General features: G+C 47.7%; 16 protein-coding genes across 16 annotated transcripts; 14 read left to right on the forward strand and 2 right to left on the reverse strand.

Annotated features, from left to right (window-relative positions):
- Nucleotides 1-1,052: 1,052 nt before the first annotated feature.
- On the forward strand, nucleotides 1,053-1,428 carry N7516_011295 (uncharacterized protein; the record flags this gene model as incomplete). Its single annotated transcript, XM_057224013.1, has 3 exons — nucleotides 1,053-1,096; nucleotides 1,120-1,136; nucleotides 1,172-1,428. The coding sequence occupies 3 exons, from the start codon at nucleotides 1,053-1,055 to the stop codon at nucleotides 1,426-1,428; spliced, it is 318 nt and encodes a 105-aa protein (XP_057069153.1).
- A 447-nt stretch (nucleotides 1,429-1,875) lies between these two features.
- On the forward strand, nucleotides 1,876-2,159 carry N7516_011296 (uncharacterized protein; the record flags this gene model as incomplete). The annotated part of the gene is made up of 2 exons (XM_057224014.1): nucleotides 1,876-1,965; nucleotides 2,034-2,159. 2 exons carry the CDS (start codon nucleotides 1,876-1,878, stop codon nucleotides 2,157-2,159), a joined length of 216 nt encoding a protein of 71 aa, XP_057069154.1.
- Nucleotides 2,160-2,575: 416 nt separating this feature from the next.
- On the forward strand, nucleotides 2,576-2,893 carry N7516_011297 (uncharacterized protein; the record flags this gene model as incomplete). The annotated part of the gene is made up of 2 exons (XM_057224015.1): nucleotides 2,576-2,631; nucleotides 2,731-2,893. 2 exons carry the CDS (start codon nucleotides 2,576-2,578, stop codon nucleotides 2,891-2,893), a joined length of 219 nt encoding a protein of 72 aa, XP_057069155.1.
- Nucleotides 2,894-3,496: 603 nt separating this feature from the next.
- N7516_011298 (uncharacterized protein) lies at nucleotides 3,497-3,844 on the forward strand (the record flags this gene model as incomplete). Its single annotated transcript, XM_057224016.1, has 1 exon — nucleotides 3,497-3,844. The coding sequence occupies one exon, from the start codon at nucleotides 3,497-3,499 to the stop codon at nucleotides 3,842-3,844; it is 348 nt and encodes a 115-aa protein (XP_057069156.1).
- Nucleotides 3,845-4,384: 540 nt separating this feature from the next.
- On the forward strand, nucleotides 4,385-4,741 carry N7516_011299 (uncharacterized protein; the record flags this gene model as incomplete). The annotated part of the gene is made up of 1 exon (XM_057224017.1): nucleotides 4,385-4,741. One exon carries the CDS (start codon nucleotides 4,385-4,387, stop codon nucleotides 4,739-4,741), a length of 357 nt encoding a protein of 118 aa, XP_057069157.1.
- Nucleotides 4,742-6,252: 1,511 nt separating this feature from the next.
- N7516_011300 (uncharacterized protein) lies at nucleotides 6,253-7,116 on the forward strand (the record flags this gene model as incomplete). The annotated part of the gene is made up of 1 exon (XM_057224018.1): nucleotides 6,253-7,116. The coding sequence occupies one exon, from the start codon at nucleotides 6,253-6,255 to the stop codon at nucleotides 7,114-7,116; it is 864 nt and encodes a 287-aa protein (XP_057069158.1).
- Nucleotides 7,117-7,555: 439 nt separating this feature from the next.
- On the forward strand, nucleotides 7,556-8,948 carry N7516_011301 (uncharacterized protein; the record flags this gene model as incomplete). The annotated part of the gene is made up of 4 exons (XM_057224019.1): nucleotides 7,556-7,594; nucleotides 7,652-7,753; nucleotides 7,809-7,952; nucleotides 8,022-8,948. The coding sequence occupies 4 exons, from the start codon at nucleotides 7,556-7,558 to the stop codon at nucleotides 8,946-8,948; spliced, it is 1,212 nt and encodes a 403-aa protein (XP_057069159.1).
- A 913-nt stretch (nucleotides 8,949-9,861) lies between these two features.
- Nucleotides 9,862-10,675, forward strand: N7516_011302 (uncharacterized protein; the record flags this gene model as incomplete). The annotated part of the gene is made up of 2 exons (XM_057224020.1): nucleotides 9,862-9,967; nucleotides 10,017-10,675. The coding sequence occupies 2 exons, from the start codon at nucleotides 9,862-9,864 to the stop codon at nucleotides 10,673-10,675; spliced, it is 765 nt and encodes a 254-aa protein (XP_057069160.1).
- Nucleotides 10,676-10,914: 239 nt separating this feature from the next.
- N7516_011303 (uncharacterized protein) lies at nucleotides 10,915-11,175 on the forward strand (the record flags this gene model as incomplete). Its single annotated transcript, XM_057224021.1, has 2 exons — nucleotides 10,915-10,987; nucleotides 11,057-11,175. The coding sequence occupies 2 exons, from the start codon at nucleotides 10,915-10,917 to the stop codon at nucleotides 11,173-11,175; spliced, it is 192 nt and encodes a 63-aa protein (XP_057069161.1).
- A 1,046-nt stretch (nucleotides 11,176-12,221) lies between these two features.
- N7516_011304 (uncharacterized protein) lies at nucleotides 12,222-13,124 on the forward strand (the record flags this gene model as incomplete). The annotated part of the gene is made up of 1 exon (XM_057224022.1): nucleotides 12,222-13,124. The coding sequence occupies one exon, from the start codon at nucleotides 12,222-12,224 to the stop codon at nucleotides 13,122-13,124; it is 903 nt and encodes a 300-aa protein (XP_057069162.1).
- A 972-nt stretch (nucleotides 13,125-14,096) lies between these two features.
- On the forward strand, nucleotides 14,097-15,554 carry N7516_011305 (uncharacterized protein; the record flags this gene model as incomplete). Its single annotated transcript, XM_057224023.1, has 2 exons — nucleotides 14,097-14,470; nucleotides 14,539-15,554. The coding sequence occupies exons 1-2, from the start codon at nucleotides 14,173-14,175 to the stop codon at nucleotides 15,552-15,554; spliced, it is 1,314 nt and encodes a 437-aa protein (XP_057069163.1). The 5' UTR covers nucleotides 14,097-14,172.
- A 1,054-nt stretch (nucleotides 15,555-16,608) lies between these two features.
- On the forward strand, nucleotides 16,609-17,466 carry med8 (RNA polymerase II mediator complex subunit MED8; the record flags this gene model as incomplete). The annotated part of the gene is made up of 2 exons (XM_057224024.1): nucleotides 16,609-16,733; nucleotides 16,848-17,466. The coding sequence occupies 2 exons, from the start codon at nucleotides 16,609-16,611 to the stop codon at nucleotides 17,464-17,466; spliced, it is 744 nt and encodes a 247-aa protein (XP_057069164.1).
- Nucleotides 17,467-17,667: 201 nt separating this feature from the next.
- N7516_011307 (putative monosaccharide-P-dolichol utilization protein) lies at nucleotides 17,668-18,630 on the reverse strand (the record flags this gene model as incomplete). The annotated part of the gene is made up of 2 exons (XM_057224025.1): nucleotides 17,668-17,937; nucleotides 18,004-18,630. The coding sequence occupies 2 exons, from the start codon at nucleotides 18,628-18,630 to the stop codon at nucleotides 17,668-17,670; spliced, it is 897 nt and encodes a 298-aa protein (XP_057069165.1).
- A 168-nt stretch (nucleotides 18,631-18,798) lies between these two features.
- Nucleotides 18,799-20,388, forward strand: cox10 (protoheme IX farnesyltransferase; the record flags this gene model as incomplete). The annotated part of the gene is made up of 1 exon (XM_057224026.1): nucleotides 18,799-20,388. One exon carries the CDS (start codon nucleotides 18,799-18,801, stop codon nucleotides 20,386-20,388), a length of 1,590 nt encoding a protein of 529 aa, XP_057069166.1.
- An 807-nt stretch (nucleotides 20,389-21,195) lies between these two features.
- On the reverse strand, nucleotides 21,196-22,919 carry N7516_011309 (cytochrome P450; the record flags this gene model as incomplete). The annotated part of the gene is made up of 4 exons (XM_057224027.1): nucleotides 21,196-21,367; nucleotides 21,428-21,594; nucleotides 21,650-22,762; nucleotides 22,833-22,919. The coding sequence occupies 4 exons, from the start codon at nucleotides 22,917-22,919 to the stop codon at nucleotides 21,196-21,198; spliced, it is 1,539 nt and encodes a 512-aa protein (XP_057069167.1).
- Nucleotides 22,920-23,876: 957 nt separating this feature from the next.
- On the forward strand, nucleotides 23,877-25,021 carry N7516_011310 (uncharacterized protein; the record flags this gene model as incomplete). Its single annotated transcript, XM_057224028.1, has 4 exons — nucleotides 23,877-23,969; nucleotides 24,024-24,305; nucleotides 24,378-24,707; nucleotides 24,770-25,021. 4 exons carry the CDS (start codon nucleotides 23,877-23,879, stop codon nucleotides 25,019-25,021), a joined length of 957 nt encoding a protein of 318 aa, XP_057069168.1.
- Nucleotides 25,022-25,531: the final 510 nt, after the last annotated feature.

Raw genomic sequence — 25,531 nt, forward strand, 5'->3', positions numbered from 1 at the left:
GACTCAGTTCCTCTTTCTTTTTCTTCATTTCTCAGTGAGTCTTCACTCATCAACCTGGCTGGTAAATAGCTTCACAATTTGCCAGGCCTTACCCTATGATTCCATGCCTTTCTTGTTTATATTCAAGATCTGACTTCTCGGTATTATTATCATGAAAAAGCTACATCTGCACCAGGCTTGATGGAATCGTTAAGTGTGGCCCTCAAAGGTATGGAAGCTAGGCAATATCCAACAAAGTCTGTGGGCTCTCCTTTTGTCTTTGGTGGCGGCTTACATGTTTAATATCAGGTCTTGCTTTATATTAAGTGTGGATTTCTCAAGATCACCATGACCATGGCACTAGAGAGCGATCTCCTGCCATCAGGGTGCGCATATTTAACTATGCCCTTGTATTTAACCCGGGCCCCTGCCTGTTCGGATTGCAACCTACCCTCCTCGAACGATGCCGCCCAAAGTCAAAGTTGAAACACACGGCCTCGAGTGTCATTTACTCGGGCAGTTTGTCTGGGTAGTTGTGTGGTTGACTTGGTTTCTTTGACCTTGGTAGCCTTACAAGGATTCCCTCGCTGTGTTCGTTCTCGCCCTAGCTTGACCCGCCTTGCAAATGGAACACCAACTCAGAGAACCTAAAGACTTCAACAATTGATTCAAAGACTTTGCGCCGGACAATTTCCGAATCAAGCGATTGCAGCAAAAGAAAGTACACTGGAGCTATACCGGTTGTCATTACGGAAACCTTTCTTTCAAGTGAGCAACTAAAGGAATCTTAAGCCCAGAGTCGTCACTGTCGTGGGGAGCTGTCAGGTTGGGCTGTTAACCTAAATATATATATACTGGAAACCCGAACGGTTATTTTTACAAAATTGGGGGTTTCGGTGTCCTTCCCATACCGAGAAGCAATGACACCAAGAGCAAGTCCGCCAGCAAGATCAAGTTCAGGGAGGAGGTCTTTCATCATCACTTGTATCTATTCGTTTACATCTTCCACCTCACCGTCTCAATCAACAAACAAAGCTTGACCATGGATCCAGCCAACTTCAAGCTAAATATAAATGTCAAGGCCCCGACCAACGATGAGACTCAAGTCTTCGCGCTTGTACTTGATGCTTGTATATAAAGTACGGCTTCAAGAAGAAGTGGAAGGGGACCCCACCACGAGACTGCTTTTAAGTGTCTCGGAATCTCAAAGGCCGCATGCCGAATGCGGTTCATCCGTCTTCAACAGAAGTACGGATTCAAAGAGAAGGGGAAGGGGACCACGAGACAGGCTCTAAGGCTCTCGGGATCTCAAAAGCAGCGTGCCGAATGCGCTTTGTCCGGCTCCAACAGAAGTACGGATTTAAAACGAAGGGGAAGGGGACCCCACGCCGACAGCAGGCACCGGCCTCTACCGAGAAAGAAGCAACTCCCACTAAGGAGTCCAATTAGAGGAGACTCGAGCCTTTCATAACAACCTCACTATCTCAGCCAACGAACGAACCTTTATCATAGCTCCTATAAACTCGAAGACCAAAGGCAAAGAACCCGTTAAGTCTTCAGCAAAAGGTGCGAAGGCCAGTGACGAAAAGTTATAGGGCTCGTTTCTGCCTTTCACATGAATACTATGAAGGTGGCTATTGGCCTATTGCTACTTGATAAGCATAAAAGCCTCACTAGATCTTGGCTTCTCCATCTTTCTTTCTTCTCTTCTACACATACTCTCATTGGACTTTCTTTCAGATATAACACCATTGGGTATATCCAAACACCATCTAACTCTGAAACATCACCACCAAACATCACCACCAAACATCACCACCAAACATCACCACCAAACATCACCTCCAAACATCACCTCCAAACATCACTTCCAAACATTACCTTCTAATAACGAGAATGGCTCCTCCCGACTTGAAAGTTAAGGCCGGGAAGCATCCTAAGGCTAGTGATGAGGAATTCCTATTGACCCTACTTAAGGATATGAAGGTTGGTTATCCGCCACTTGATAGATAATGGCTAGAATTTAGATTATACTAACCAAAATCTCACTATAGGTCGATCACGAGACTGCTGCTAAGGATATCGGGATAACCAAGGCCGCATTCGCATACGCTTTATCCGGCTGCAGCAAAAGCACGGCTTTAAGACAAAGGGGAAGGGGACCACGAGACTGCCTCTAAGGCTCTCGGAATATCCAAGGCCGTATGCCGAATGCGGTTCATCCGTCTTCAACAGAAGTGCGGATTCAAAGAGAAGGGGAAGGGGACCACGAGACTGCTTCTAAGTCTCTAGGAATTTCAAAGGCCGTATATCGAATGCGGCCCATCCGGCTTCAATAGAAGCACGGATTTAAGAAAAAGGGCAAGGAAATACCACGCCGACAGTAGGCACCGGCCTCTATCGAGAAAGAAGCAACTCCTACCAAGGAGTCCGATTAGAGCAGACTCGAGCCTTTCATAACAACCTCATATCTCAGCCTTCACCATGGCTCCTGCCAACTCGAAGACCAAGGCCGAGGCGCAGTCTAAGGCCAAAATACCATCATTGGACCTTTACCACACAAATCAAAACATCATCCAACTTTCCACCAACAAACATGGCCTCCGCCAAACCGAATACCAAGGCCGAGAAGGCTAAGACAAGTGACGAAGAGTTCCTACTAACCCTACTCAAAGATATGAAGGTTGGTTATCCGCCACTTGGTGGATAATGGCTGGAATACAGATTATACTAACTAAAACCTCACTATAGGTTGATCACGGGGCTGTCCAAGGCTCTTGGAATATCCAAGGCAGCATGTCGAATGCGTTTTATCCGGCTTCAACAGAAGCACGGGTTTAAAACCAAGGGGAAGGGGTCCCCACGCCGCCAGCAGGCACCGGCCAACAACGAGGAAGCGACGAATCGCATCTAGATTCCGATCCTACCTAGCCAAGCACCCAGCAATCCACCTGGGAAGCCACGTTCACCCGATTCTCTCACTTAGGATCGATTAACCCGCAGAAATCAATAAAATATACAATTTTTTTTTCTTTCACATTGAAATGCAGTTACTATAACTATGTAAACCAGAATTATATGGGGGTGGTAGAGTACCTATATGGCAGAAAACACTGCATTTGGCAGAAATGTATGGCAGAATTCAGTGTCGCACCCAATTGGGAAGGCGGTACTAAACTTTCAGGGTCCTCCCCTACATTTAGTCCCAGCACACACTAACTAGGTAGTTTCTTCTCTCTCCTAGCGCAATGCAGAGATTTTACCAGCGTACCCTCTCTCTAACAGGTTATGAGTCCTTTGCCGTTGAAGCCTCTACATAACTGTATGCTGAACGCCTCATCTTTCCTCCGATCCTCGGTGTTTTGCGTCGCACCACTCCACTGTGGACCCTCGATCAGAGCTTTTCACTGGTTGGATTCTTCGACCACCCCACCGTCCAGTGTATTCACTACCTCGGTAGTTCACTGTATCTACTACCTAACTAGGTACTCTATTACCTTAGTAGTACACTATAACTATGCAGTTTACAATTGACCGTCGTTTCACCCCGGCCGTTCGATCAGATTTGTCGACCGTTCAATACCCCACCGTTATTAACGAGCACCACGGTGTAGAAGAAGACGTCATAACATCCACACATTTTAAAATTGACATTCCTCACGGCATTAACCTTCCGTCCGACGATCCCCTCCCCGATCGAGGTACCTTCGATTTACCCGGTGATGACGATGACAATGTTGAAATGGCGGGTAGCTTTGGTAGGTTTGGGGAGGCACAACGGGAGGATAATGGTGTCCACTCTGAAGCAGGTGGATCAGGGGCTCTCGTGGAGCCACAATCTGCTTCCCGGCAGGTTGTCAATTAGGAATTACCAATTGATTTCTCCTATCTGGATCTGATTCTAGATGATTCACCTAATGCTGACTACATCCTATCTGCTCAGCATTCAACTGATCAAGGTTTACGACGATCGACAAGGCCTAGGAAGCCTAGCCAAGCATACATTGACAGCTTAGCTAGCCTGTCTTTCTTCGATAGCAACATCCTTCAATTCCTTGCTGACACTCTGGATGTGCTGATAAGTCTATTCTCAGCAGCTACGTCAAAAATCTGGGCTTTCGGCAGGGAGTGTGTTTGCTCTAACCAGTGGGTTGGGTGCACGGGATTTACATCAAAAGATCCACAGTATGCAGCTTCCAAATTGACATTCAATGACGTGGGTTTGAACCTAATGACTGGAAGGAAGCAAAGGCCTGTGTCGAGAAAGACAAATTCTTAGTTGCTGCACATAAAGAGGCTATCGCATCCATTGCAAAACGGCAACTGGTAGAGAATTCCTCGTTCTTCTGCAAGAAAGGGTTGTCGTCCCCTGTCTTGAGTCTACGATGGGTATTCAAAATCAAACATGATGGTACCTACAAAGCGACACTTTTACCCGTACAACGGCGTTATCTACATATCTCAGTACGACTACGGTGACGAAATCCTTGCTCGCTTCGGTCGTGAGAACCGCAAAGCAGTTGCCACTCCAGTCGATGAAAAACAGGCTTTAATTGAAAGGCCTACATCGGATGGCACTGCTTCGAAAGCAGAGATCAAGGAGTTCCAAACAAAACTCGGCACATTGATCTGGCTGATGGTGTCAACCAGGCCAGATATACCAACCAAGAGGTCCCAAAAAATGCCACCCAGGAGGATGATACTCCAGGGGTTCACGCCTCTTGAAGTAGATTCTTGCTTCCGGCACAAATTTGAGGATTGATGGAGGAGACGCGGATACAGTCGAGCCATTGGAGATGGTCGAAGTGGCTGAGCTCCTCGCGGTGAGGGCGGTCCAAATCGTTTAATTCTACAACGGCGTTGGAAAATCTGCTCTTTTCAATGATCCATACGAATTGCCCTGTGAAGACCCCACTATTTAGGGTCTTGAAGAGATTGATTAGAGTGACAGGGGCTCTTATACAATATATAATACTACTGGAAGGGAAAATTTAACTAATATTATATGTATTCAAACTGAACTCTGAGCCTTCTAGCTTACTAAATGGGTCAAAATCGGCCTGGTCTTTTATTTTCAACTTCGCACTTGTACTTGATGCTTGTATACAATTTCAAATTCTAGCTCTAGAGTACATGTAGGGTTAGGTCACCCAAAAGCACATGCATTAGACAGTATATACATTAAGCACAGTTTCGCATTAATGAGAATTACTATAAATATCGTTAATTAGCCTGGTTTGTTCATGGTGTGTTACATTGGTCGTGCATGCATATAGTGTGGCCTCGAAAGTAATTGCTTAGCATGAAATCAACCCGTGAGAAGCACACCAGATAGAAATTCTCCAATGAAAATTTAAGAGAGTGGATGATTAAATATTTTAAAGCGAGGGTAGTCAGACACAACGTATTCTACAAAACATCCAAAATAAAGATTTAATAGGATATAGGAAGAATTGAAGTTGACGAATACTTCCCGACAGTACTTTATGCAAGCTGCAAGCGAGCAAGGAATGTAAATTGCAGCTAATTGACATCTATTTTAAGACCCGAAGTGGCTGATATGTGAACTAATTAAGGAACATTTGAACGATCCCCCCTTCTGTCAAGCGCAGAGTGTAGATCTCTGCATCACCTCTGGGCGGTAACGCCCAAGTCCTATTGGTCGATGTCAACAGCTACAATGATATCTCCAACTGACACAAAGCGCTTTACACATCTCTTAGACTCTTAGAGTGGTCTTAGACTGACACCCGTTTTGAGACCAAGCTTTATATCCGGACGCCTTCCGCTGAAATGAAGGTTTTTCATTCCTTTTCAGTTTCAGACTGGCTAGACCAAAGTCCCTGGCGGACTCCCACTTGCTTCGATTTGCTTTTGATTTACTTTCTTTTTGTTATTTTTCAGCTGGCCTCTTTACAAGGATTCAGTTCATTGGCTACCCCCTCCATTGCCCTTCGAGACCCTTGTTTATCGTCATCCTGGCCACTATCCAACCTGTCGCCTTAGCCACTTGTTTGTTTCTGGATCATTGCAGAAGGGGATTTGCGTGAAAACTACCCAAATCCCGTTACTCTCCCAACTTGCGGACTTATCAGCTGGTCCTTGTCACCGGTTGTTTGCTGGTTCTCATTAGAACGCATTAATATCAACACTGCCCTCTAATTCCCCCGCTCGGTTATTACTCCTCCCCGTTAGACGAATGTCACCTTTTGCTTCTCCTGGGAGGCGATATCAGAGCAGTACGAGTCAATATCAAACAACTATCTCACAGACATGGCGGGAATCGTCAACGGACCTCTATCTCTCTTCCGCAAGTCGGACTCCTCAAAACCTCTCCATGCTCGATGGGGGGATGTGTCCATCTCTGTGCCCACAGATGGGTCCTGGAATCAATACGACAATCCCCATCGACCCGCCAAAGAGAGGTCAGCCTACGGGCCCGGCTATGTGCCCGACTGCTCTCCGCAAGACCGGCGGAATGCCCGTTCCGTGAACGAAGAGGACCAAGACGATGACACCAGAAGCGTCTGTAGCGAAGCCTCAACAGTCTCGCGGCGCAGCTCACTCTCCCTCGGAAGCCTGCGACCGGGTCGACTCTCAGTGCGCCTCGCCTCGCGTCCGAAACAACTGCGGGGCGAATCACAGACAGAAAGGGACGCCCGGCGCTCCGAGCAAAAGCGAAATGAGTTTGCATATCGACCAATTCAACAGGACTACACCTCCGAAGTAGTCGAGAACAATACCCATCCTAGCAATCGCTTCAAGTACATTCCGACCAGCGGACGGTACCTTCAGAGCTCGGGCGCTGACACTCCACGCAGCCAATCTGTCAACTCGCCCCGCAGCCCACACTCGCGGCGCGGATCGTTGTCCGAGTCTAGTGATCGGCGATACAGTGGTCGCGATCGCGACTATTCCACTCCGACTGTCCGAGGGAGCACCTATCAGGAGGATGACCGTCGCAGTCTGCACCCCTCTAGCTTTCGTGATAGCTCGGATGGCTCTAGGTGGAATTATGGGCTGCCACCTAGACGGCGGACGTCGCCTTTTGTTGCGGCTGATAGTAAGAGGGCTTCTTCGATGTCGAAGTCTATGACGTTGGCTATGGTTCCTGATCCTGATGATATCTATGAATAATGTATTCATGTATTTTGGTTACGTTTTGATTTTATTGAGCATCATTGCATGGTATTGGGTATTTTTTGGTGGTTACTGGCCTTTTAATAGCGGCCTCAGAATGAAACCTTTTTTTTTTTTTTCATTTTTGGTTCAATCTTGGCCGCTCAGTGCTCAGTGACGTGAAGGACTTCATAGCATTTCCAATTGGCGGATTTCCCCTCGTTCCGCCATGACCAATTCAAGTTTTGGCTGTCAAGTATTTTCTCATCTCAGAGGCATCTCAGGGGCAACAGGTTTGATATATCACCATGACGGCATATAAACGTCTTTTTTTGCCCCAGTTAATAGAAAATTCCACCTAAATGCGGCGATCTTCAAGCAATTCAATGTCGAGTGGAACATTCATCATTTAACACTAACAATAGAGAGCTCGCTATCTCATATCATTTTAACCGTAATGGCAGACGCAGTAGTCCAACTTCGGTGTGGTGTCAAGGCAAGTATATTCTGGTCAGATATTTTATATCAATACTAATTATTTATGGATTAACAGAACGACGAGTGGGGGAAGAAAGGAAAAGAGTCAATTGTTGCTCAGCTATGGTCGAAAACCCCGACCAATGCAGGGATTGACGACTCCCAGACTTATTCCGAGGTAAGCTTCTCGGAGTTATTGGCTATAAGCCACAGTCATGTTGACATTGGAGTAGATGTGGTTGGGCACGTACCCTTCAAACCCATCATATCTACTTTCCACGGGCGAACACCTCGGCGAATACCTGAAGAAGCATCCCGAGCTAGTGGGAAAGTCCGTCCACGACCGATGGGGTCCAGAGATTCCATTTCTCCCAAAGGTAAGCACAAAAGCCAAGAGCCAAGAATTATAGTGTGTGGACATATAGATAAAACTAACATTGATCCAGATTCTATCTTTCAGAAAAGCGCTACCCCTACAAATCCACCCAGACCTGAAGCTCGCCGCACAACTACACAAAGAGCATCCCGAAAAGTATGGTGACACCATGCACAAGCCAGAGATTGCAATTGCACTCTCTAAATTCGAGCTCTTCGCTGGCTGGAAGCCGCTGAAGGACATCCAAGCGCTGTTCGAGTTGAACCACCTAGCAAAGTACATTCCCAAATCCGGACAATTCAACGACGAAACCCTGCGCCAAGTATGCAAGGCTCTACTAAGCGCTCCACCCAAAGAAGTCGCACAGACAATGCAAGATCTGCAAGCCATCCCCGAATCCCAGTTCGGCGCACACACCTACATCCCCAGCCTACTGGGCCGTCTAGCAAAGCAATACGGCGAAGGCGATAACGGAAACCTAGTCGCCGCCCTGCTGATGAACTACATGACCCTAGGACCGGGCGATTCCGTCTTCGTCCCCGCAGACAGCATCCACGCATACCTGGAAGGCGATATCGTGGAGTGCATGGCGCGGTCAGACAACGTCATCAACACAGGGTTCTGTCCGGCTGCAGAACGCGACAGCGTGGAGTTGTTCGGACAGGCTTTGACCTTTGTACCGCATAATTCGCAGGATGCGTTGCTGCCGCGTAGAAAGAGTGACAAGGGCATGAATGGCAAGACGGATGTCTATGCACCGCCCATCAGTGAATTTTCGGTCTTGTGTACTAGTCTTGGGGCTGGCGAGAATGAGACGCACAAGGCCATTCTTGGGCCGAGTTTGATGATTGTTACCAAAGGTGATGGTCATATGAAATTCCCTGGTAACCAGACCGCTGAGTTAAAGGAGGGATATGTTTTCTTTGTGGGACAGGGGATTGCGTTGGACTTTGTGACTGACAAGGGCATTGCACTTTATCGGGCGTATGCGGAGTAAAAGTGGCTCTAAGAGGCTCAGGTGGGGGGTTATTTTGGTGAGTCATTTTGCGAGGGAAGAGTATAGATTGTATGATATTTAAAAAAGAGGATATTTGTATTTTAAAAATCGGGGATTGGAAGATTGAAGTAGGGCTTGGGCTATGTTAGATTTGTTGTATGCGGGCGTTGAAGCCCTGTGAGGGTTTCCATATCTGGCAAGAGACTTGTCAAATCAAAAATGAGTAGAAGAGGACCATACCAGAGTACTGTCAACTGATCAACACTCATCACACCTTGTAGATCTTTCATGATCCTAGGCGAACAAGCGGTGATACCCTTTTCATTTATATATACAACTTGGTAGAGTGATGTTGGATTAATCGGGGGATATCATTTGCTGATTGCCAGGCGCTTTGGACAAACCAGTTAACATACAAGATTGTTGGGGACGGCAAATGCATGAATGTGATTTGTTCACAGATGCAGCAGTTTTAATTTAGAAATTAGGACGCATTTGCGAGGGTCTAGCCCACCAGATTAGGCCGCTTATGCAGGTTAATTGAACTAATGCTGGCTAATTTTGTCGTCTTTGGGTGAATCTATCTATAGCTAATTGATGCTATCTTTATTTTTTCCCCGCGAGTCGCTCAAAATATCTTTGAAACAGGGACCGTGTGTCAGGATGGCACTAAGCTTCGTTGATCCGTTTCAGGGTCTTATATATCTATATCGTCGCAGTTTCAAAGCATGGGTTGTTGTTATAGCATCCACAGAATTGAGGCTCAATTATAAAAGTCTTTCTGGTCTTAATACAAGATCGTGGAGGTCAAATCTGTCTTGACTTCAGTTCTTTGTTTTTACTTTGGATATCTATACCTTGGATGTCCTTCCGACAAATACATCCCCATTGAATAATCCTTGAATATTGGGCTATGTCAATTAATTCTGTTCTTGGCCCCCGCTCCGATAACAACTACTCTTCTCGCACCCCCGTGATTATCATTGGTGCGATAGCTGGCAGCCTCATCTTCCTAGCAAGTATGCAGCTCGAGCCGCAACCCACCAGAAGCAAGCTAACCTAAACTAGTGACTGGAAGTTTTCTATATCTCTTCTCGCGAAAAGAACGGGCCAGAAGAAGAAATGCCCAACAATCCTCGGACTTTTCTCCTCTTGAACCACCACCAGCCTATAAAACGGACGAACTAGGCACACCTAGAGGTCTCCACTCCCAACCCCGGCCCTTGTCCTCCTTTGCGCCGGACTACAGTCGCCAGGCCCAGCACGCGCAACAATACCAACAACAACTGTCTCGGCCTTCATACGACCAACCGCCAGAATACCCCACACTGCCAACATATGATCCGTCACGATATCAACCTATTAGGCCAACGTCTATGGTGGGCGATATTAACGCCCACACCTATACCTATAACCCCACCAATCATGCCAATCCACACCCCGGTCCCTCTTCCCGCCTGAGTGCAGTTCACTACGGTGATGCCAGGCTAGCAACCTCCCGGCCGGTTTCAATGGCCGACCATGGACCTCCAATTGGTCCTGTAGCTGTTCCAAATAGGTCGAGGCGCCAGGCAGCTATGCCACCTCCACCGAACCCGAATAGACAGGAAGGCAGAGACAGGAGGGATGGGAGGGAGAGGAGTGCATCTGAGCCAATGCCGTCGGCGCAGGCCATTCCAAGACAACCTAAACCCGTTCTGTCGCGGCTGATCACCAATTTCCGTTGACATTGTGACAGTGGCTTGGGCTTGTTTTCTTGTTTTCACGACTATAACGGCATGGCGCTTTCTTTCTTTCTTTTTTTTCGGAAAATGTGACTGGGTGGTCATTTTTTATTTGTCATTTTTCGATTTTTTTTTTTTCAAGATTTCTACAAAAATCAACCCTCATTAACTGGTGAAAAAGTTGTAATTGTCATAGTAAAATAACTACTTTGTATGTTGTAGACAGTCACTTGGTCTGTGCTATGATCTCCAACATCGATCATCCCGGGAATTTCCCCTTTCACACTCTCCTGGCGCCTACAGTACATCAACGGAGTATTCCCGGCTCGAACGCCTCGAATTGATCTTTCCTAACATCCCAGTCTCTAATAATTCCTCTTTCAGGAAATTCACATTCTTTAAGGTACTTTGTCTACTCTAGACACTACACTTATGCCCACTTGACTGTGAATATTGATCCTTCAACTCCACTTCGTTGCAGGGATTCAGATGCGTCACAGTGAAATAGTGCTTTTTTACGCCTTTTCGCACTTTTTTCGCCTTGAGAGGGGAGGCTACCCCCTCTTTTGATCCCTGTCTTTCACCTGGTATATTTCCCTTTCTCGTCGGTGCTAGTAAATGACTGGTCAAGAAGAAGCCGCCTCAATGTCTCTATCACGTCCGTTGTTGCATCATGATCCCTGAATTCAAGGGATAAAATCTGCCACTCAAATTGTCTATCCTCAAATCCGATCATCATATGGAGGGTCTTGGTTCTTGTGAGTGCAGATCCTTAGACAAGCGCCACGCCAAGACGACGGACGACGAGGATGCGTTGATACAGACACACTATATGCAACCTCTGGCCGACCCGCGTCAATTTGTCCACGCAAGTTCACTGCGCCGCACCTCACAGCTAACTAAATATCTCGCTGAGAATGACCAAGGGGAACAGGGATCGCAATTACCCCTCCCACATGCATTTTCTACCCACGATGCAGCTATGGGAGCCTCTCGTTTTCGGCGACCCGCCTTGACCTTCAGCCGGTCAACTGTTAGCCCTGCATTTCGCTGTTTTTTTTTTTTTTGTTTTGTTTTTTCCCCCCTTCTCCGACGCGCTGTTGTTTCTGCGAGATACAGTATTGTCTCGATTCTTGGATTCCGCCCCGGGGGCCACCAGTAGAGGGGTTGTACCAAACCACCGGGTATTCTCCCGGGTCTCTAATCACTCGCTGGGTCAGTTGGCTACTAACAGCATCCCCGTCAGGCACTTCATTCGGAAGATCTTCGCTCTTCTTGGCTACCAACGGATATGCAGTGGTTTCCTAGTGTGCCTCCATGGACGTCTCGTTTTGATATAACTTCAACACATGCGGGCGACCTATCTGCCTTGGACACCTTCTCTCTATCCCTCTTTGTCCGTCTGCTGCGCTTGAATTGTTGCCTTGGGGAGAGAACCCATGCTCTCGGTGGGGAGTTTCATAAGTTCTGAGATGAGCACCGCACTAGGGAGTGATTTGTCCTCCCTTTGCTAAATTTGAACTCTGAACGTCCCACTCCTCTAGCTCCTATGAAGGATTGGTTGAAGACCATGGCCACTTTCATGAAGAAGTTCAAAAGGAAGCGTAGAGTGTCCACAGAACTCCACTCTCGCTGGGGTGATGTTTCTATCACCTATCCCACACAAGGGTCCTGGAATCAGTGGGATCAAACTTCTGGTTTTGTCACGAATGCACCAGCGAGGGCAGACATACAGGCCGAAGAAAATCAACAATATATCTCGGGTGGCCCATTACGCCAGCCGAGTTCTAGCACCTCAAGCAGACGATCGCGAAGCACAGCCACCCGAGAACACCAAGTGGGAGACAATCCATCGTTTCCTACAGGATATTTCGACCAAAATATACGGCGTCGTGCGGGAGATAGAGATACACACACACCGCCATCTCATACACCACCAGGTCAAGGACTCGGCCTTGGCGATCTCAGGCATGGGCCAAGTCGCCGACCCTCAAGCTCTATCATCGATGACGAATGCACTACCGATGAGTCATGCGACGAAGAAGAGGAAGAACGAGATATTCTAGGCCCACGAATTGAGTTGAGCCCTCGAGAATACGGCATGGGAGATGCGTTGCACACAACACGCGACGATAACGAAGATTTCGATATCCCAGCCAAGTCCCCTCCGCTCGCAGTGACTTCACGCATGCGCCGTTGTAGCCTCCAAAGCTGTGCAACAGAACCCACAGTATCTATATCTGGTGGCACCAACTCAAGACGAACGAGTTCTACCGCCGCATCTTCTATCTCTGTCCCTTCTATGCCACCCTCTACCCCTCGTGTTCCATACAATACCCCGAAGCAACCTTCCTTCCCAGAGAAAAGATACCCTCCCCGTACAAAACAGCGGGAACCTGAGTCTGCGCCTCGACAGGAAATGGTGCCTTCCTATGATGAGCTCTATGGTTGATATGTCCCAAACAAACTCTATGTTCAACTAGAAGTCTGTATGTGGTGGCTTTTTATTTGTTACTTTTTTCTTTTTTCTTTTGGGCGTAACCAATCAATCTTGTTCGAATCAGTCTCGTTCGGAAGACCTGTGGTCGCCCGTTGGACTGGATTCATCTCAATTTTATTTATTAATTTTTGCATTATGGAGGGTTTATTTGCAATTAAAGTCATTTCATATAATTATTTTGACCAAATATCAAGAAATTTTACCTATGTACAACATACCTTTTGTGTCTATACAGTATGGAGTAGGGTATACTTGGATCTTTTACTTCAAAATCCGGAGTCCCTTCTTCTCCCGGCCCTAGCAAGAGGGGGTTCCCTTGGCAGATCAAAGCTTCAAATATTTTGTTTTTGTTCTTTTCCAGTCCAGAGATGCCGACACCCGTTTTTCCATTTTGCGACTTCACTCAGATGAGGGGGTGAACATGCGCCCGTGCATTATGCAGACGGTATCACAGTCACAACCCACCACTCACCAATCAACCATCAGAGCCCATCACACTCTGTACGCCTGCAGCATATCCACTGGAAGCAGGATGACGGGGCGATCACTCCATCCCCCACCAACCGTTCCTCGATTCCCCAGCCAGAGTGCAGTCACCAACCAGCCTATAGACGGCGTTCTCTAAACGCCGAGGACCAACGTTGGGAGCAAGAGAATGTGCCTGATTCGACCGGCGCATCCCTTCCGTTCCTTCGCCCAAGCATTAGCAGCTCTGCAGGTGCTTGGATTGTGCAGTACTTCCCTGTCCTGTTAGCTCTTTCGACAAAATCACTCCACCTAGTCATCACATCCAAACGGGACGGAGCGAGAGCTGCTCGCAGTGAAAAAAAAGAAGCTTTCCCGCCCCAAAAAAAAGACTCACGATCTTAAGTTCTAATTTACCGTTTCTCATGCGAACGTGAGGTCGTTTTATCCGGCACTCTGCCTACTTTCATCCCACCTCCTTGGCGGTCGCTGTAAGAACAGAAGCTGTTGAACTTTCTGTTCACTACGGCCCATCATGCTCGGGCTAAGTGACGGAAGTTTAAGGTCCTCCAGGATGCTAGCTTTTGTCCTGGCTGCGATTTTGCTGAATAGCCCAGCTCCAGTGGTTTTCGGATTGAAAACCACGCCGGGTTCACCCTGTACAGATGTGTGCGGTACAACGGCCAACACTACATCTTCCGAGATTGCGTGTTTGGATCAATCGTACAATCAATCATCAGTAGGGAAAAGTTTCCAAAAATGCATCTCTTGCCAGTTGGACAGCAAGTTCAACGATGCGAACACTGGAGAATCGGATGTGAACTGGGGACTGTGTATGTCGTACCACCTTCCAATGATCGCAGAATGCAGTTTGTCGCTCAGTGCTAATTAATCGAACCAGATAATCTGCGCTACGCCTTTTCGACCTGTGTGTTTGGATCTCCAGACTCGATCTCAAATACCTCGTCTCCCTGTCCAGTCGCATGCGATGGTGTGCGCTTAGCAGTCGAAACCAACATTGAAGACCCAGATACATCGAACCTGAATTCGTGGTGTGACACTCCGTCTTTCGCAGATAACGTTGTCAATACCTGCGAGTTCTGCTACAACTTGACAACCACCCAGGTGTACATGGCAAACTGTACGTATGCCCTGCAGCCCTTCCTGTACCAATATGATATCAGCAAATCCAAAGAAACCACAACTAACCATTATCCGAATCCAGTTCTCGAGTCCATCCGCTACAATTGCCACTTCAAGACAGCAACGGGCAAGGCATTCGAAATAGCCCCAACAAGAATCTTCACTCAATCCCTCCTCCCCTCAAGTCTCTCTCTCACAACGCCCGTTTCCAAAGTCTCAAAACTAGATCTGGGAGTGGTGATCGCCGTGCCAATCGTAGGATTTTTAATCCTCGTCGTGTCACTCGCGTTGTGTTGCTTCTTCTTCATCCGGCACCGACGCAAGAAGACCCGTCGGAACCGCCACACGGTTAACCCGTACAACCACTGGAACGGTGCATCGCCGATCAGCCCACAGCAGCAGCAGCAAGCCTGGGCCGAGCAACAGATGTATAACTCTGGCGGGTATGGGCACGGGTCTGGTTTTGGCTTCGTTGATAATGACGGCCGTGGACAAGAGCTTGCATATGGCCACCAGGACCAACATTATCAAAACCAACAGTACCAGCAGCACTTCCAGGGGCAGGATAAGTCGGGTTTTTCACAGGATATTATTGAAGAGTCTCCTCAGCAGCAGTACCAGCAGCAACAGTATACTCAACAACAGTATCAGCAGCAGCATGGTCAAATCCCTGCTCAAATATTTGAGCCGGATCAAAAGGGTCAACATGGTCAGGTACCTGTTCACCCTCAGACCTTTGATCCAGATCAAAAGAACCCTCAGCAGTGGCAATGATTGTTGTGACAACTTGTACCTTGTTGTATTTACTTTGTTACTGTATAGCATTGGTGAAATGTCTGTGGATAGCAGAGTCAGTTTGTGGCTTGGATGTAATGAGACCAGGATATCAGCTCACCCCATTGTCGACGGCGTTTGGGTTCTTGTTTTATGGAGTTATTCTGCTCCATCGCGTCAATATATCCCCGACATCTTGCAATGTCTGCATGTCTTTGGCGTATATAGTATAGTCAATAGTCAAATGGAGAAAAAAATGTCCCAACACATAGAATATCCCAGTAAAGTACAATATAGTACTTAAAATAGCAGAGTGTGAAGAAGACAGAACACCAAAGAACAGCATCCAGCATGACCAGAAAGGGCGGCAAGAGGACTTATGTAGCAATTATCACTCCCCTCTACGATCTAAATATATCCACACACACACATATTATAGATCCGAAAATAGCATTGACAAGCCGCCCAGCAATGTCAACAACGGGACAGGCAGAATCTACGCAAGCCAAACTGTCAGATAATACGAGATGATCGGCTATACAACCTCCGGGCGACGGGCTTTCGTGGTTCAGTGTCGCTGCAGATTGGCTGGCTGTTCTGCAGGCGTTTCAGCACGCACTGCCAAGGGTCTAAGGGTCCAATGGGAGATGGGATGGTCGAACTTGAGGTTATTTTTGGATTTGTGGATATGTGGACTCTGTTGTGATTTTCTGGGTTTGATTATGGAGGGTTGGAGCTGTTTGGAGGGCTTGGTGCTGAGTGCTTAGCGGTATGCTTAGGTGGGTTGTTGAACTTCAGTGCTGTCATTTGTCCACCTGGTACAATTGTTTTGATATTTTGATATAGAAGGAATAAACCAAAAGAGTTCCAATTGGACTAGAAATATAGTGCTTGGAAACAACATTGACTGTGTAATTGAAGAGAATTGAGAAAATTGGGAGAAGAGAAGTCAACTGGAAGACTCTCAGGCTCTCCGCCGTTGATCTACACTTTTATCTCTTCCCCTCACATTTGGAGACAGAGCTCTTTGACCTTCCAAAGCTCCCAACCAGCCATGTCCAACCTCACCCAAGAACAAATTAAAGTCCTCGAACAATCGCGACAACGTCTCGTGCAGCTTACACGCTCACTAGGCTCACTGATCGCAAGTCTAAACCAAAGCGACCCTCTTCCGCCCTGGTAAGAGCTCTACCATCCATCTCCTCCAACCAACGCCAATCCCAGACCCAAGCAGACAAATGCAACAAGACAATACGTATATCCAAACCCATAAAACTAACCCCCAAAAACCAGGACCTCCCTCCAATCCCAAGCTAGCATCATCTCCAACAACCTTCTCAGCGTCTCGGACCAACTCTCCGACCAACGCGACCTCCTCTCCAATCTAGTCGCGTACCCAGGCCCAGAATACCCAGGCAAGACACAAGCAAACACGCTCGAGCAACTCCTCCGCACAAAACTCGATCCTCGCGTCGAAGACTGGGTTGCGCGCGGCCGCACGGCCGGTACAGAGCCCGCTGCGGGACAGTCTAATTTCTCCGACCCGGATGCGGCGCACAAACCGCTGAGCGAAGCACAGCTCGCTGATCTGTGGGAATGGGCGCCGCTGGAGGCGAACCAGGAAGCGCGGCGGAGGAATTGGGGTGGGAATTTTACGCTTGAGGAACGGGAAACTGGGATTGAGAATGTTGTTACTGGGTTGAGGAGGCAGTTGGAGGATGACGATGGCTCTGAAGAGGAAAGTGAGGGGGAGGAGGGGAATGCGGAGGAGATGGATGTTGTTGGTGTTCATCGGAAGCCTGGTGCTGCGGAGTTGGAGTACAATATTGCTCCTCATCACCCGCATCCTGTGCACCCGTTCGTGCCGTTGGATCTTATTTTGAGACATATGACTACTGGGCGCATGCCATAGTCTTCGATATTTAGAGACTTGATAAGTCTTGACTCATGACATGTGGTCTGTGTTTACGGTTCGACTGGGTCTATGGTTTTCCCATGAATACAACTCCTCGTGGCTCGTTCCTACAATTGTATGGTTCAAAAAACGGACGGTGTTATTACTATTTTAACCAAAACCGAAAAAAAAAGCGAAGTGAAGCAATCGCTGAGCTTTCTAACCCCGGCGGCGGGTGGTGGGTGTCTTCACGCTAGGTCTGGGAGACGCTCCCGTGCTCTGGGCTAATGGTGCCTTCTCAACTGCCTTTGGGCGAGGAGCGGCGGCCTTCTGTTTGGGCGCCGGGGCGTTCCAGTACCAGATCATCTGGATCGCGAGGATCACATTGAGGGAGAAGCCGCCAATGAATCCGTAGAGGATAAACTTGTCGTCAACTTCCTGGAGGGTCGTGAAGATTCGGGACATGGATCCAATGAGGTAGTTGAATACCTAATTAGAAAAAAAAAGAATTAGTGTTCGAACTGGGATCACGTTAGAGGGCAAATAGAATCATACCGTGAATGCACTAAGCTGTCCGGTTCCTCCCTCACGCCAGATGGTATAGATTTGAGGTGCCTTGCTAGCAACACCCAAAGCACCCGCACCAGCCTGAAGGTAGGCCATGGTTTGCGCATCCACCAGGGTCTGGTCGAACAACAGCGCATAAATACTGGCAGCTACGACAGCGATGAAAGCCGCGGCGGCGGCGGAGCGTCCGGCATAGTTCAGGACCAGAACACCGATAGCGATATCCTGCACGGCGATGAGAGCGGTCTCGCCATAGGTGCTGAATGGGAACTGGTTTCGCACGCCGTACGAAAGAGTGATGAGCAAGCTGGCGGTTTCGAGGGCGTAAGAGACGAATGAGACACCGGCGGAGGAGCGGGAGTTGATCAACTTCAAAATCTGCGGGATTTTGACGACTGCACTGGCACCAACGATGGCAATACCAAGGGCCTTGGAAATGGCGAGTGATGTGCAAGCAGGGTCCTTAGTGACATCGAGATCGACCAACAGTGCGCTGTGGCAAGACTTTCCAATCAAGGACACAACGGCATCATGCACTAGCTCGGGGATGGCCGAGACAATAGGCGTCAAATAAGGCTGAAGGGGGGTAATCACTGTGTTCTGAATGGTATCCATAATGAATATAAACGATCACCAGAAAAAGAGAGAACAGTGTTGCATCAGGCAATATCTCGAAGAAACAATTTGTTGACATTCCGAAGGTGAACGGATGTGGCCCGTGCATCACCGGGGAAATTCAACTTCTCTCGTTCACTTTTCTTCCTTCTGCATGACCGACCCGCCATGATCCCTCTGCGGCCATCCATTCTACGGAGGCCTCGAGAGGCGCTTGTGTGCTCACAATGTCTCTTTGGGCCTCGTAATGTGCGCCCCGAGGGCATTCGGGGGTTCCTATCATCCTCGAAACGGCGGACCGGGACTGCGGATGACCAGTCCCCTTCAGTATTCCACAAATCATATTTCTCAGCCAATCGATTCTACGACGGGTCAAATAACAAAGTTGGCTTGCTGTCTTCACTTACGTCCTCCAATGCGAAAAGCAAATCAACCGTTTCGTCATCTCCCAGCGTCAGTCAGTCGTCTGCAACAGCATCATCCGCCGCGATTGCGACAGAAGCAACACCAGAGGAACTACCACATCGGCGGCGAAAGCGCTTGAAGGAGGAAAGCAATTCAACCGGAAAACCAGAACCCAGCCTCCCGCTGGATGCCTCGGCGCAATTGTCGAACTTCTCATCCACACTCCCCACTACCTCCCTCCGCCGCAAGTTGGCTGCATATTTCGCCCTGACAAAACCGCGACTGTCCTTCTTGGTCGTACTCACCACCACCACTGCATACGGGATGTACCCAATTTCGTCCCTGCTCACCCTCGACCCGGCTATGACCCCACTCCCCACACTTTCAACCTCGACCCTGACCTTTATATACCTGACGGTGGGCACTTTCCTGTCTTGTTGCAGCGCCAATACACTGAACATGATGTTCGAACCAAAATACGACGCACTCATGTCCCGGACGCGTAATCGTCCTATTGTGCGCGGACTTGTTTCGCGCCGGGGAGCTCTGCTCTTCGCGATTGGTACCGCCGTCACGGGCCTGTCGCTCCTTTATATCGGGACCAACCCGACAACTACCGCTCTATCCGCTTCCAATATTTTCCTATATGCTTTTGTATACACACCATTGAAGCGAATCCACGTAATCAATACCTGGGTTGGCGCGGTGGTGGGTGGTATTCCACCGCTCATGGGATGGATCGCCGCAGCAGGCCAAACGGCGACAATTGGTCATGACACATGGCGCGACATGCTCTTCAGCGAAGAGAGCATTGGAGGATGGCTGCTAGGTGCAATCTTGTTCGCCTGGCAATTCCCCCACTTCAACGCCCTATCCCATCTGATCCGCGATGAGTACAAAGCAGCCGGCTACAGGATGCTGTGCTGGGTAAACCCAGCTCGCAATGCTCGGGTCGCTCTGCGGTACTCTATTCTAATGTTCCCCATCTCCATTGGTCTCTGGTGGGTCAATGTCGTCGGACATGGTTTCCTTGTCGGTAGCACTTTCGCCAATGGCTGGCTAGTCCGCGAGGCATACCGCTTCTATCAACACCAGGGTGCGAGCGGCACGGCACGTGGCCTCTTCTGGGCCAGTATCTGGCAACTGCCTATTCTCCTGGTCGGCGGCCTAGTGACTAAGAAGGGTCTCTGGGATGGCGTTTGGAAGAATATATTCGGGCAAGCCGATGAAGAGGATGACGAGTATTTGTACTACGAGGACGAAGAACAGTTGGAAGGTGAGAAGGCTAAGCTCCAAGATGGTACATCATCCCGTGCGCCATCAACCCGGACAAGCGCTTTGTCCACTGCATGAGCTTTGAACCACAAGTCTCTCGTGCTGGATATCTTCCACTTTCATTCATTGTCCATTGGATCCACATTTTCGTTCTGGAATTTTGTCTTATACAGCGGTTTGGAGTGGCGTTTCTTTTTTTTTTTTGACTTTGTATAACACCCGTCTCCTATATGTAGCTGCATGTACCAGATTTAGGCCGCGGTCGCGCCTATCAACTTGAATATTCTACCGACTCATTCTCCTGGATTGACTTTCAATACGATTGCTGATCCAGTTTCGAAAAGAGGCATGTCCACTGAAAATCCCTTACGTAGCTGACAAAGAATATGGTGAGTGGCAGATGTCGAGAATAACACCCTCAAAATTGCATTTGGTAGAGGATTGGCAGGTGGGTTAATAATGAAAGAGGCGGAGGCTGCGGGTATAGAAAGGTCCCAATGCAGCTCCTGTTAGGAATCTAATCTAGGAAGGGCATGGAGTTAATAGATAGGGCTCCAGGGAATAAACAAAGAGAAGGGCTCAATCGTCCTGGAGAGCAATGAGATCGATGCAATTTTGGTTCTAGCTATAGTTTATATAGAGAAACTGACAGTGACTTGGACTGGCTCAGACAATCAATCATATCTACCACGGTCACTTCTAAAGCGCATCCTCGAGACTCGATATTTCCAATTAAACCCAAATTGACCAAAGTGTCCGGATACATTTAGTACAGGGCTCTTAGGCGTGATTCTTATGAAAATACCTCCGAAAGTTGGCACTCGTTTAACTTGGGAAAGTAGGATTCATGGTGTCCAAGTACCGTAATGTAAGGAACGGCTTATGTTAAGCTGATGGTTGATCCATATCCCTCTGCGTGAGCTTGATCATTAAGGGGCTCTTCGTCCAAAGAGTATAGCACTTTTGATCTTCCCAATCGATGTCTGGCTCCGCCAGTTCCAAGTTAAAATTGAAAATCATCCTGGTGAGAATCAAGCGCATTTCAACATAGGCCAAGCTAGATGATGACATGTCAGGACCAAATAATCTCCGGTGTGGGAGTTCAAAGTGAACTTACTTTCGACCAATACAGTTTCTCGGACCAACGCTGAAAGGCTGCAGTGCATCTTTATTATCAGATGCAAAGGCAGGATCGCCGAGATGACGCTCAGGGATGAACTGATCCGCATGTTTGAAATTCGACTCGGAATGATAAGTGGCTATAGGGGCGACGGATACAACTGTCTTGATGCTTGTTAGAGGTGGAGCAGATTGGCACTGAGGTGAGATCTTGACATACCCCTCCGGGCACCCAGTGTCCATCAATTGTTTCTCCTTGAGCATCAACAAATCGCGGGAGGCCAACCGGGACCGGTGGGAAAACCCTCAACGACTCGTTTATAACAGCCTGTGTATATCGGAGTTTACTGCAGGTGTCCATATTAATCTCTTTGTCTGAGTTGAATGCCGTTCGAATCTCATGTTGTAGTTTGGTAAGTGCATTCGGATTTTTCAACAAAAGATAGGTGGCTCCAGACAGTATTGTTGCGACGGTTTCGGAGCCAGCAACGATGATAAAGCTGGCATTTGAATACAGTTTTCCACGGGGAAACTCTTTCTCGGTGTCTTGATGTTTGAGAATATTGGCGAAGAAGTCGGGACGATCATTAGACTTCTCTGTTCTCGCATCGACTTTCTCTACCGTCAATTTCTCATGGTTGTTTTTAGCATCAATTAGGCTTCTTGGTGCTAATAAACCAAGAAGAAAGTTTCCTCCTGGTAAACGGCTAATCACACGACAAATTGTGCCAGCTTTAACATTGTCGAAGACCATGCTTACCCATGGATGATAGTTGGAGTTTTGGAGACAACCAAATGGTTCACCAAATGAAAGATCGCCAATGATATCAAATGTGGCAAAGTTATACCATGAGACGATATCGATGGTCTCAGCGCCTTTTTGTGCTCTTTGTCGTAAACGATGAATGAGAAGATCGACGTAGCCCTGAATGACAGGTTCCTGGCCCCGTAGTGAACTGTCGGAGAACGCATGTGAGAGCGAGCGACGAACAAATGCATGATCGGCATCTCCAGAGAGAAGAATACTCGGGTATCCGTCGACAGATCCTTGGTAAAATCTATGATCTTTCTGCTTTTGGCCATGACCCGGCCGAGTTGCATAGATTCGCTTCCAGGCATCTCCTTCGGTTAAAAACGACAGCTCATCTGGCGCTATACGGAAAACGGTGCCATATCTCCGATGCAAGGCTGTGGTGACTTTGGGTGCGTTGCCAGTGGCTACCATACGTAAATAAGGGAGACGTGTTGCAGCCATAATCTTGGGCCCAGGGTATTTTGCCAATGGATGAAAGTAGACATTGTAAATGATTACACCGATGAAATAGAGGGTAATCTAGATCGCAAACAGAAAATCAATGTTCAAGATTCATTCTCCGTTCATATTTTAGCCAATAATTACTTACGGGTAAGATGGACAGCGCGAAGAACGCTCCATATGGGCGAACTAACGCGTCACCTGAGTAGTCGAGGACTCTGGTGAGAACGGACATCGAAGCTGAATGTCAATTCAAAATCTTGAGTTTTAATCGAGCCCCTCAAAAGAAGATAGTCTGATACCTATTTATACCTAACTGAGGGGGATCCTCAATTTGATGCAAGTACTTGAACGCACGATGGCAAGAAACAGAACAAAAACACACGTAACGTAAGCCCCGCAATGCACCTGGGCATGCATGCAATGCCTAGCGGCTGGGGGGGTGATGGAAAGGAAAAGCAAACACTTGGACCCTCAAATACTTCGTAAATGTGTTTACCATCTGCGGAGTAATAGCGTTTAGATACATGGCGTGCTCTACATCCGAATACTGTGGGCATCTAAATGGTCATGTTGATATATATCCTCGAATCGGGCACATGCCCCATAATACTTTTCCATCCGAATCAAAAATCGACACAAAGAACTATTTCATGTATACGTGGTATACGTGGCACAAGGAAACACTAAGAAACTGATTCGTGGAGCTGATCATGTCGTCTGCAGGAGGTATGTTGGTATATATTGACTTATCAGGAGATCGGCAAGCACCACTCAAGCCGCTTGATTGCTCGTCAAATTCCGTGCAACGATCCCTACATTTTGTTTAAATCAGTCAAAGACAGATAATTATATTTTCACACCGCTAATTGTGAGACTCGAAGGGGAATGGACCATCAACAACATCATACTCTAGCACTACTCCGTACATGAAGATTCAAAGAGCTTGATATTGCTTTCTGGTTCAATTATTTAAATACCTGCATACTTGTCGTCTAGTTTCAATTCAGTTAGCTCTATGGAGTATTTTTCCGTTAGCAATGCTAAATTCTCACCTTTCCCCCACCCTCATCGCACTATATATCTGTTCCTTGGGATTACAGTATAAGTATCTGATGGACCCCCGGGCCGTTCATTCAAATACATAACACTCCTTCCATATTGCAAATCCTAACAGAGAATGATTTCCTCTATGACCTCCCCTATTACAGTTGGTATCATTGGTGCCACTGGAAGCGTTGGTCAGTCCGTCGTTAAAGGGCTACTTTCTTCCGAAATCAATTTTGTACGAACCCTCCCAACCACGCTTTTCGTTTGATCTTACTGAGAATATTTGAAGAGTATCACATCCTTCACCCGTCAAACCTCGATCGACAGCCCTATCAATCATAACTTACGAAACGATGGCCTTGCTATTACCGGCTATGACTTGGCCCAGCCACAAGAAACCCTCGTGAATAAGCTGCGAGGAATTGATATCCTCATTTCTTGTATGAATTGGGAAAATTTACATCTCCAAAAGCACTGGGTTGAACCCGCAAAGTCAGCGGGTGTCAAGCGGTTTGTACCCTCCGAGTGGGTTGCGCCTACACCACCAGGCATCAGTAATGTCCAAGATACGGTGCGGTTTCCAGGGCGAGCACCTTGCTTACGGTATAGTTCATTGGCTAATTTTCTTTTCTTGTTTGGATAGAAGCGTGATATTCTGGCTGCCATTCAACGCGCTCATCTGCCATATACCGTCATTGACGTGGGTTGCTGGTTTGAGGTCTTTGTTCCTAAGATCGCGTCTGGGAGATCAGATCACGCCCATTGGAGCCTTATCGACCACCGAATTGTCGGCGATGGAAACCAGAAGTTCGGTTTGATTGATCAGACTGATATTGGTAAGTATGTGGCTCAGATTATCACCGACCCCCGAACCATAAATAAGCATGTCTTTGCGTATACCGAAGTCCTGAGTATGAACGAGATATGGGATACTATGGCTATTGTAAGCGGGGAAGAGCCTGTAAAGGACCATGTAAGTAGACAAGCCCGGGAGACCTACTTTCTCAACAAACACGCTAAATTAGACACGAGCAGGTCTTTGTCGAGGAGCTTGAAGCGATTATCCAAGATTATCCCAAAAAGGTGGAGAATAATCCCGGGATACAGGACACTGTGAATTTCAATATGGCACAGTTTCGAATATCCTGGTGTGTTCGAGGATATAATACGCCAGAGTACGGCGAGTACCTTGGGTACCTGGATTTCACCCAGCTCTTCCCTGACTTTCCAAAGGGGAAAAGCCTGAAGACTTACTATCGCGAAGTTGTCAACGGAACTGCGGAGTAATGGGAGCGACATAACCACAATAAATTTGAATGAGCTATTGAAATCCATGGAAATGTAGTGGTACTGGGAGTTAATGTATGTAAAGAAATAGCAGCCTTCCAAGGCGGCCCAAAAGACCACGATACTCCAGCCATGATAGAAAGCAAACGAAAGACGAAAGATAGGATAGTTTATTTTTCATTGCGGTGAGAGCAGAAGTACAGTAAAGACTCATAGAGAGGAACAGCCTGCTTGGAGAGGACGGTGGGCGGTCAACTCGTACATGCACCGTAACGGAACTAATCAAGTGGACTAATGCAATTTGGATGCACATTACTTTGCCTAAAACGTCCTCGATCAGCAACCAGCCAGCCACCTAGGTCGTTGCATATTTGTAATAAGCGGAACTTTCTAATTTACCCCTTCCTAACAGATTTCTCCCAGTCTTGTAAAGACACAGGTGCGCCTTCAATCTAAGCCCCCCAGACCGAATTGTCCCTTCCATCTGGTGGACGGCAGCACACGGAATAT

The sequence above is a fragment of the Penicillium verrucosum genome, assembly GCF_028828655.1.
Source record: "Penicillium verrucosum strain IBT 35672 chromosome Unknown utg000005l_segment0_segment0, whole genome shotgun sequence".
NCBI lineage: Eukaryota > Fungi > Ascomycota > Eurotiomycetes > Eurotiales > Aspergillaceae > Penicillium > Penicillium verrucosum.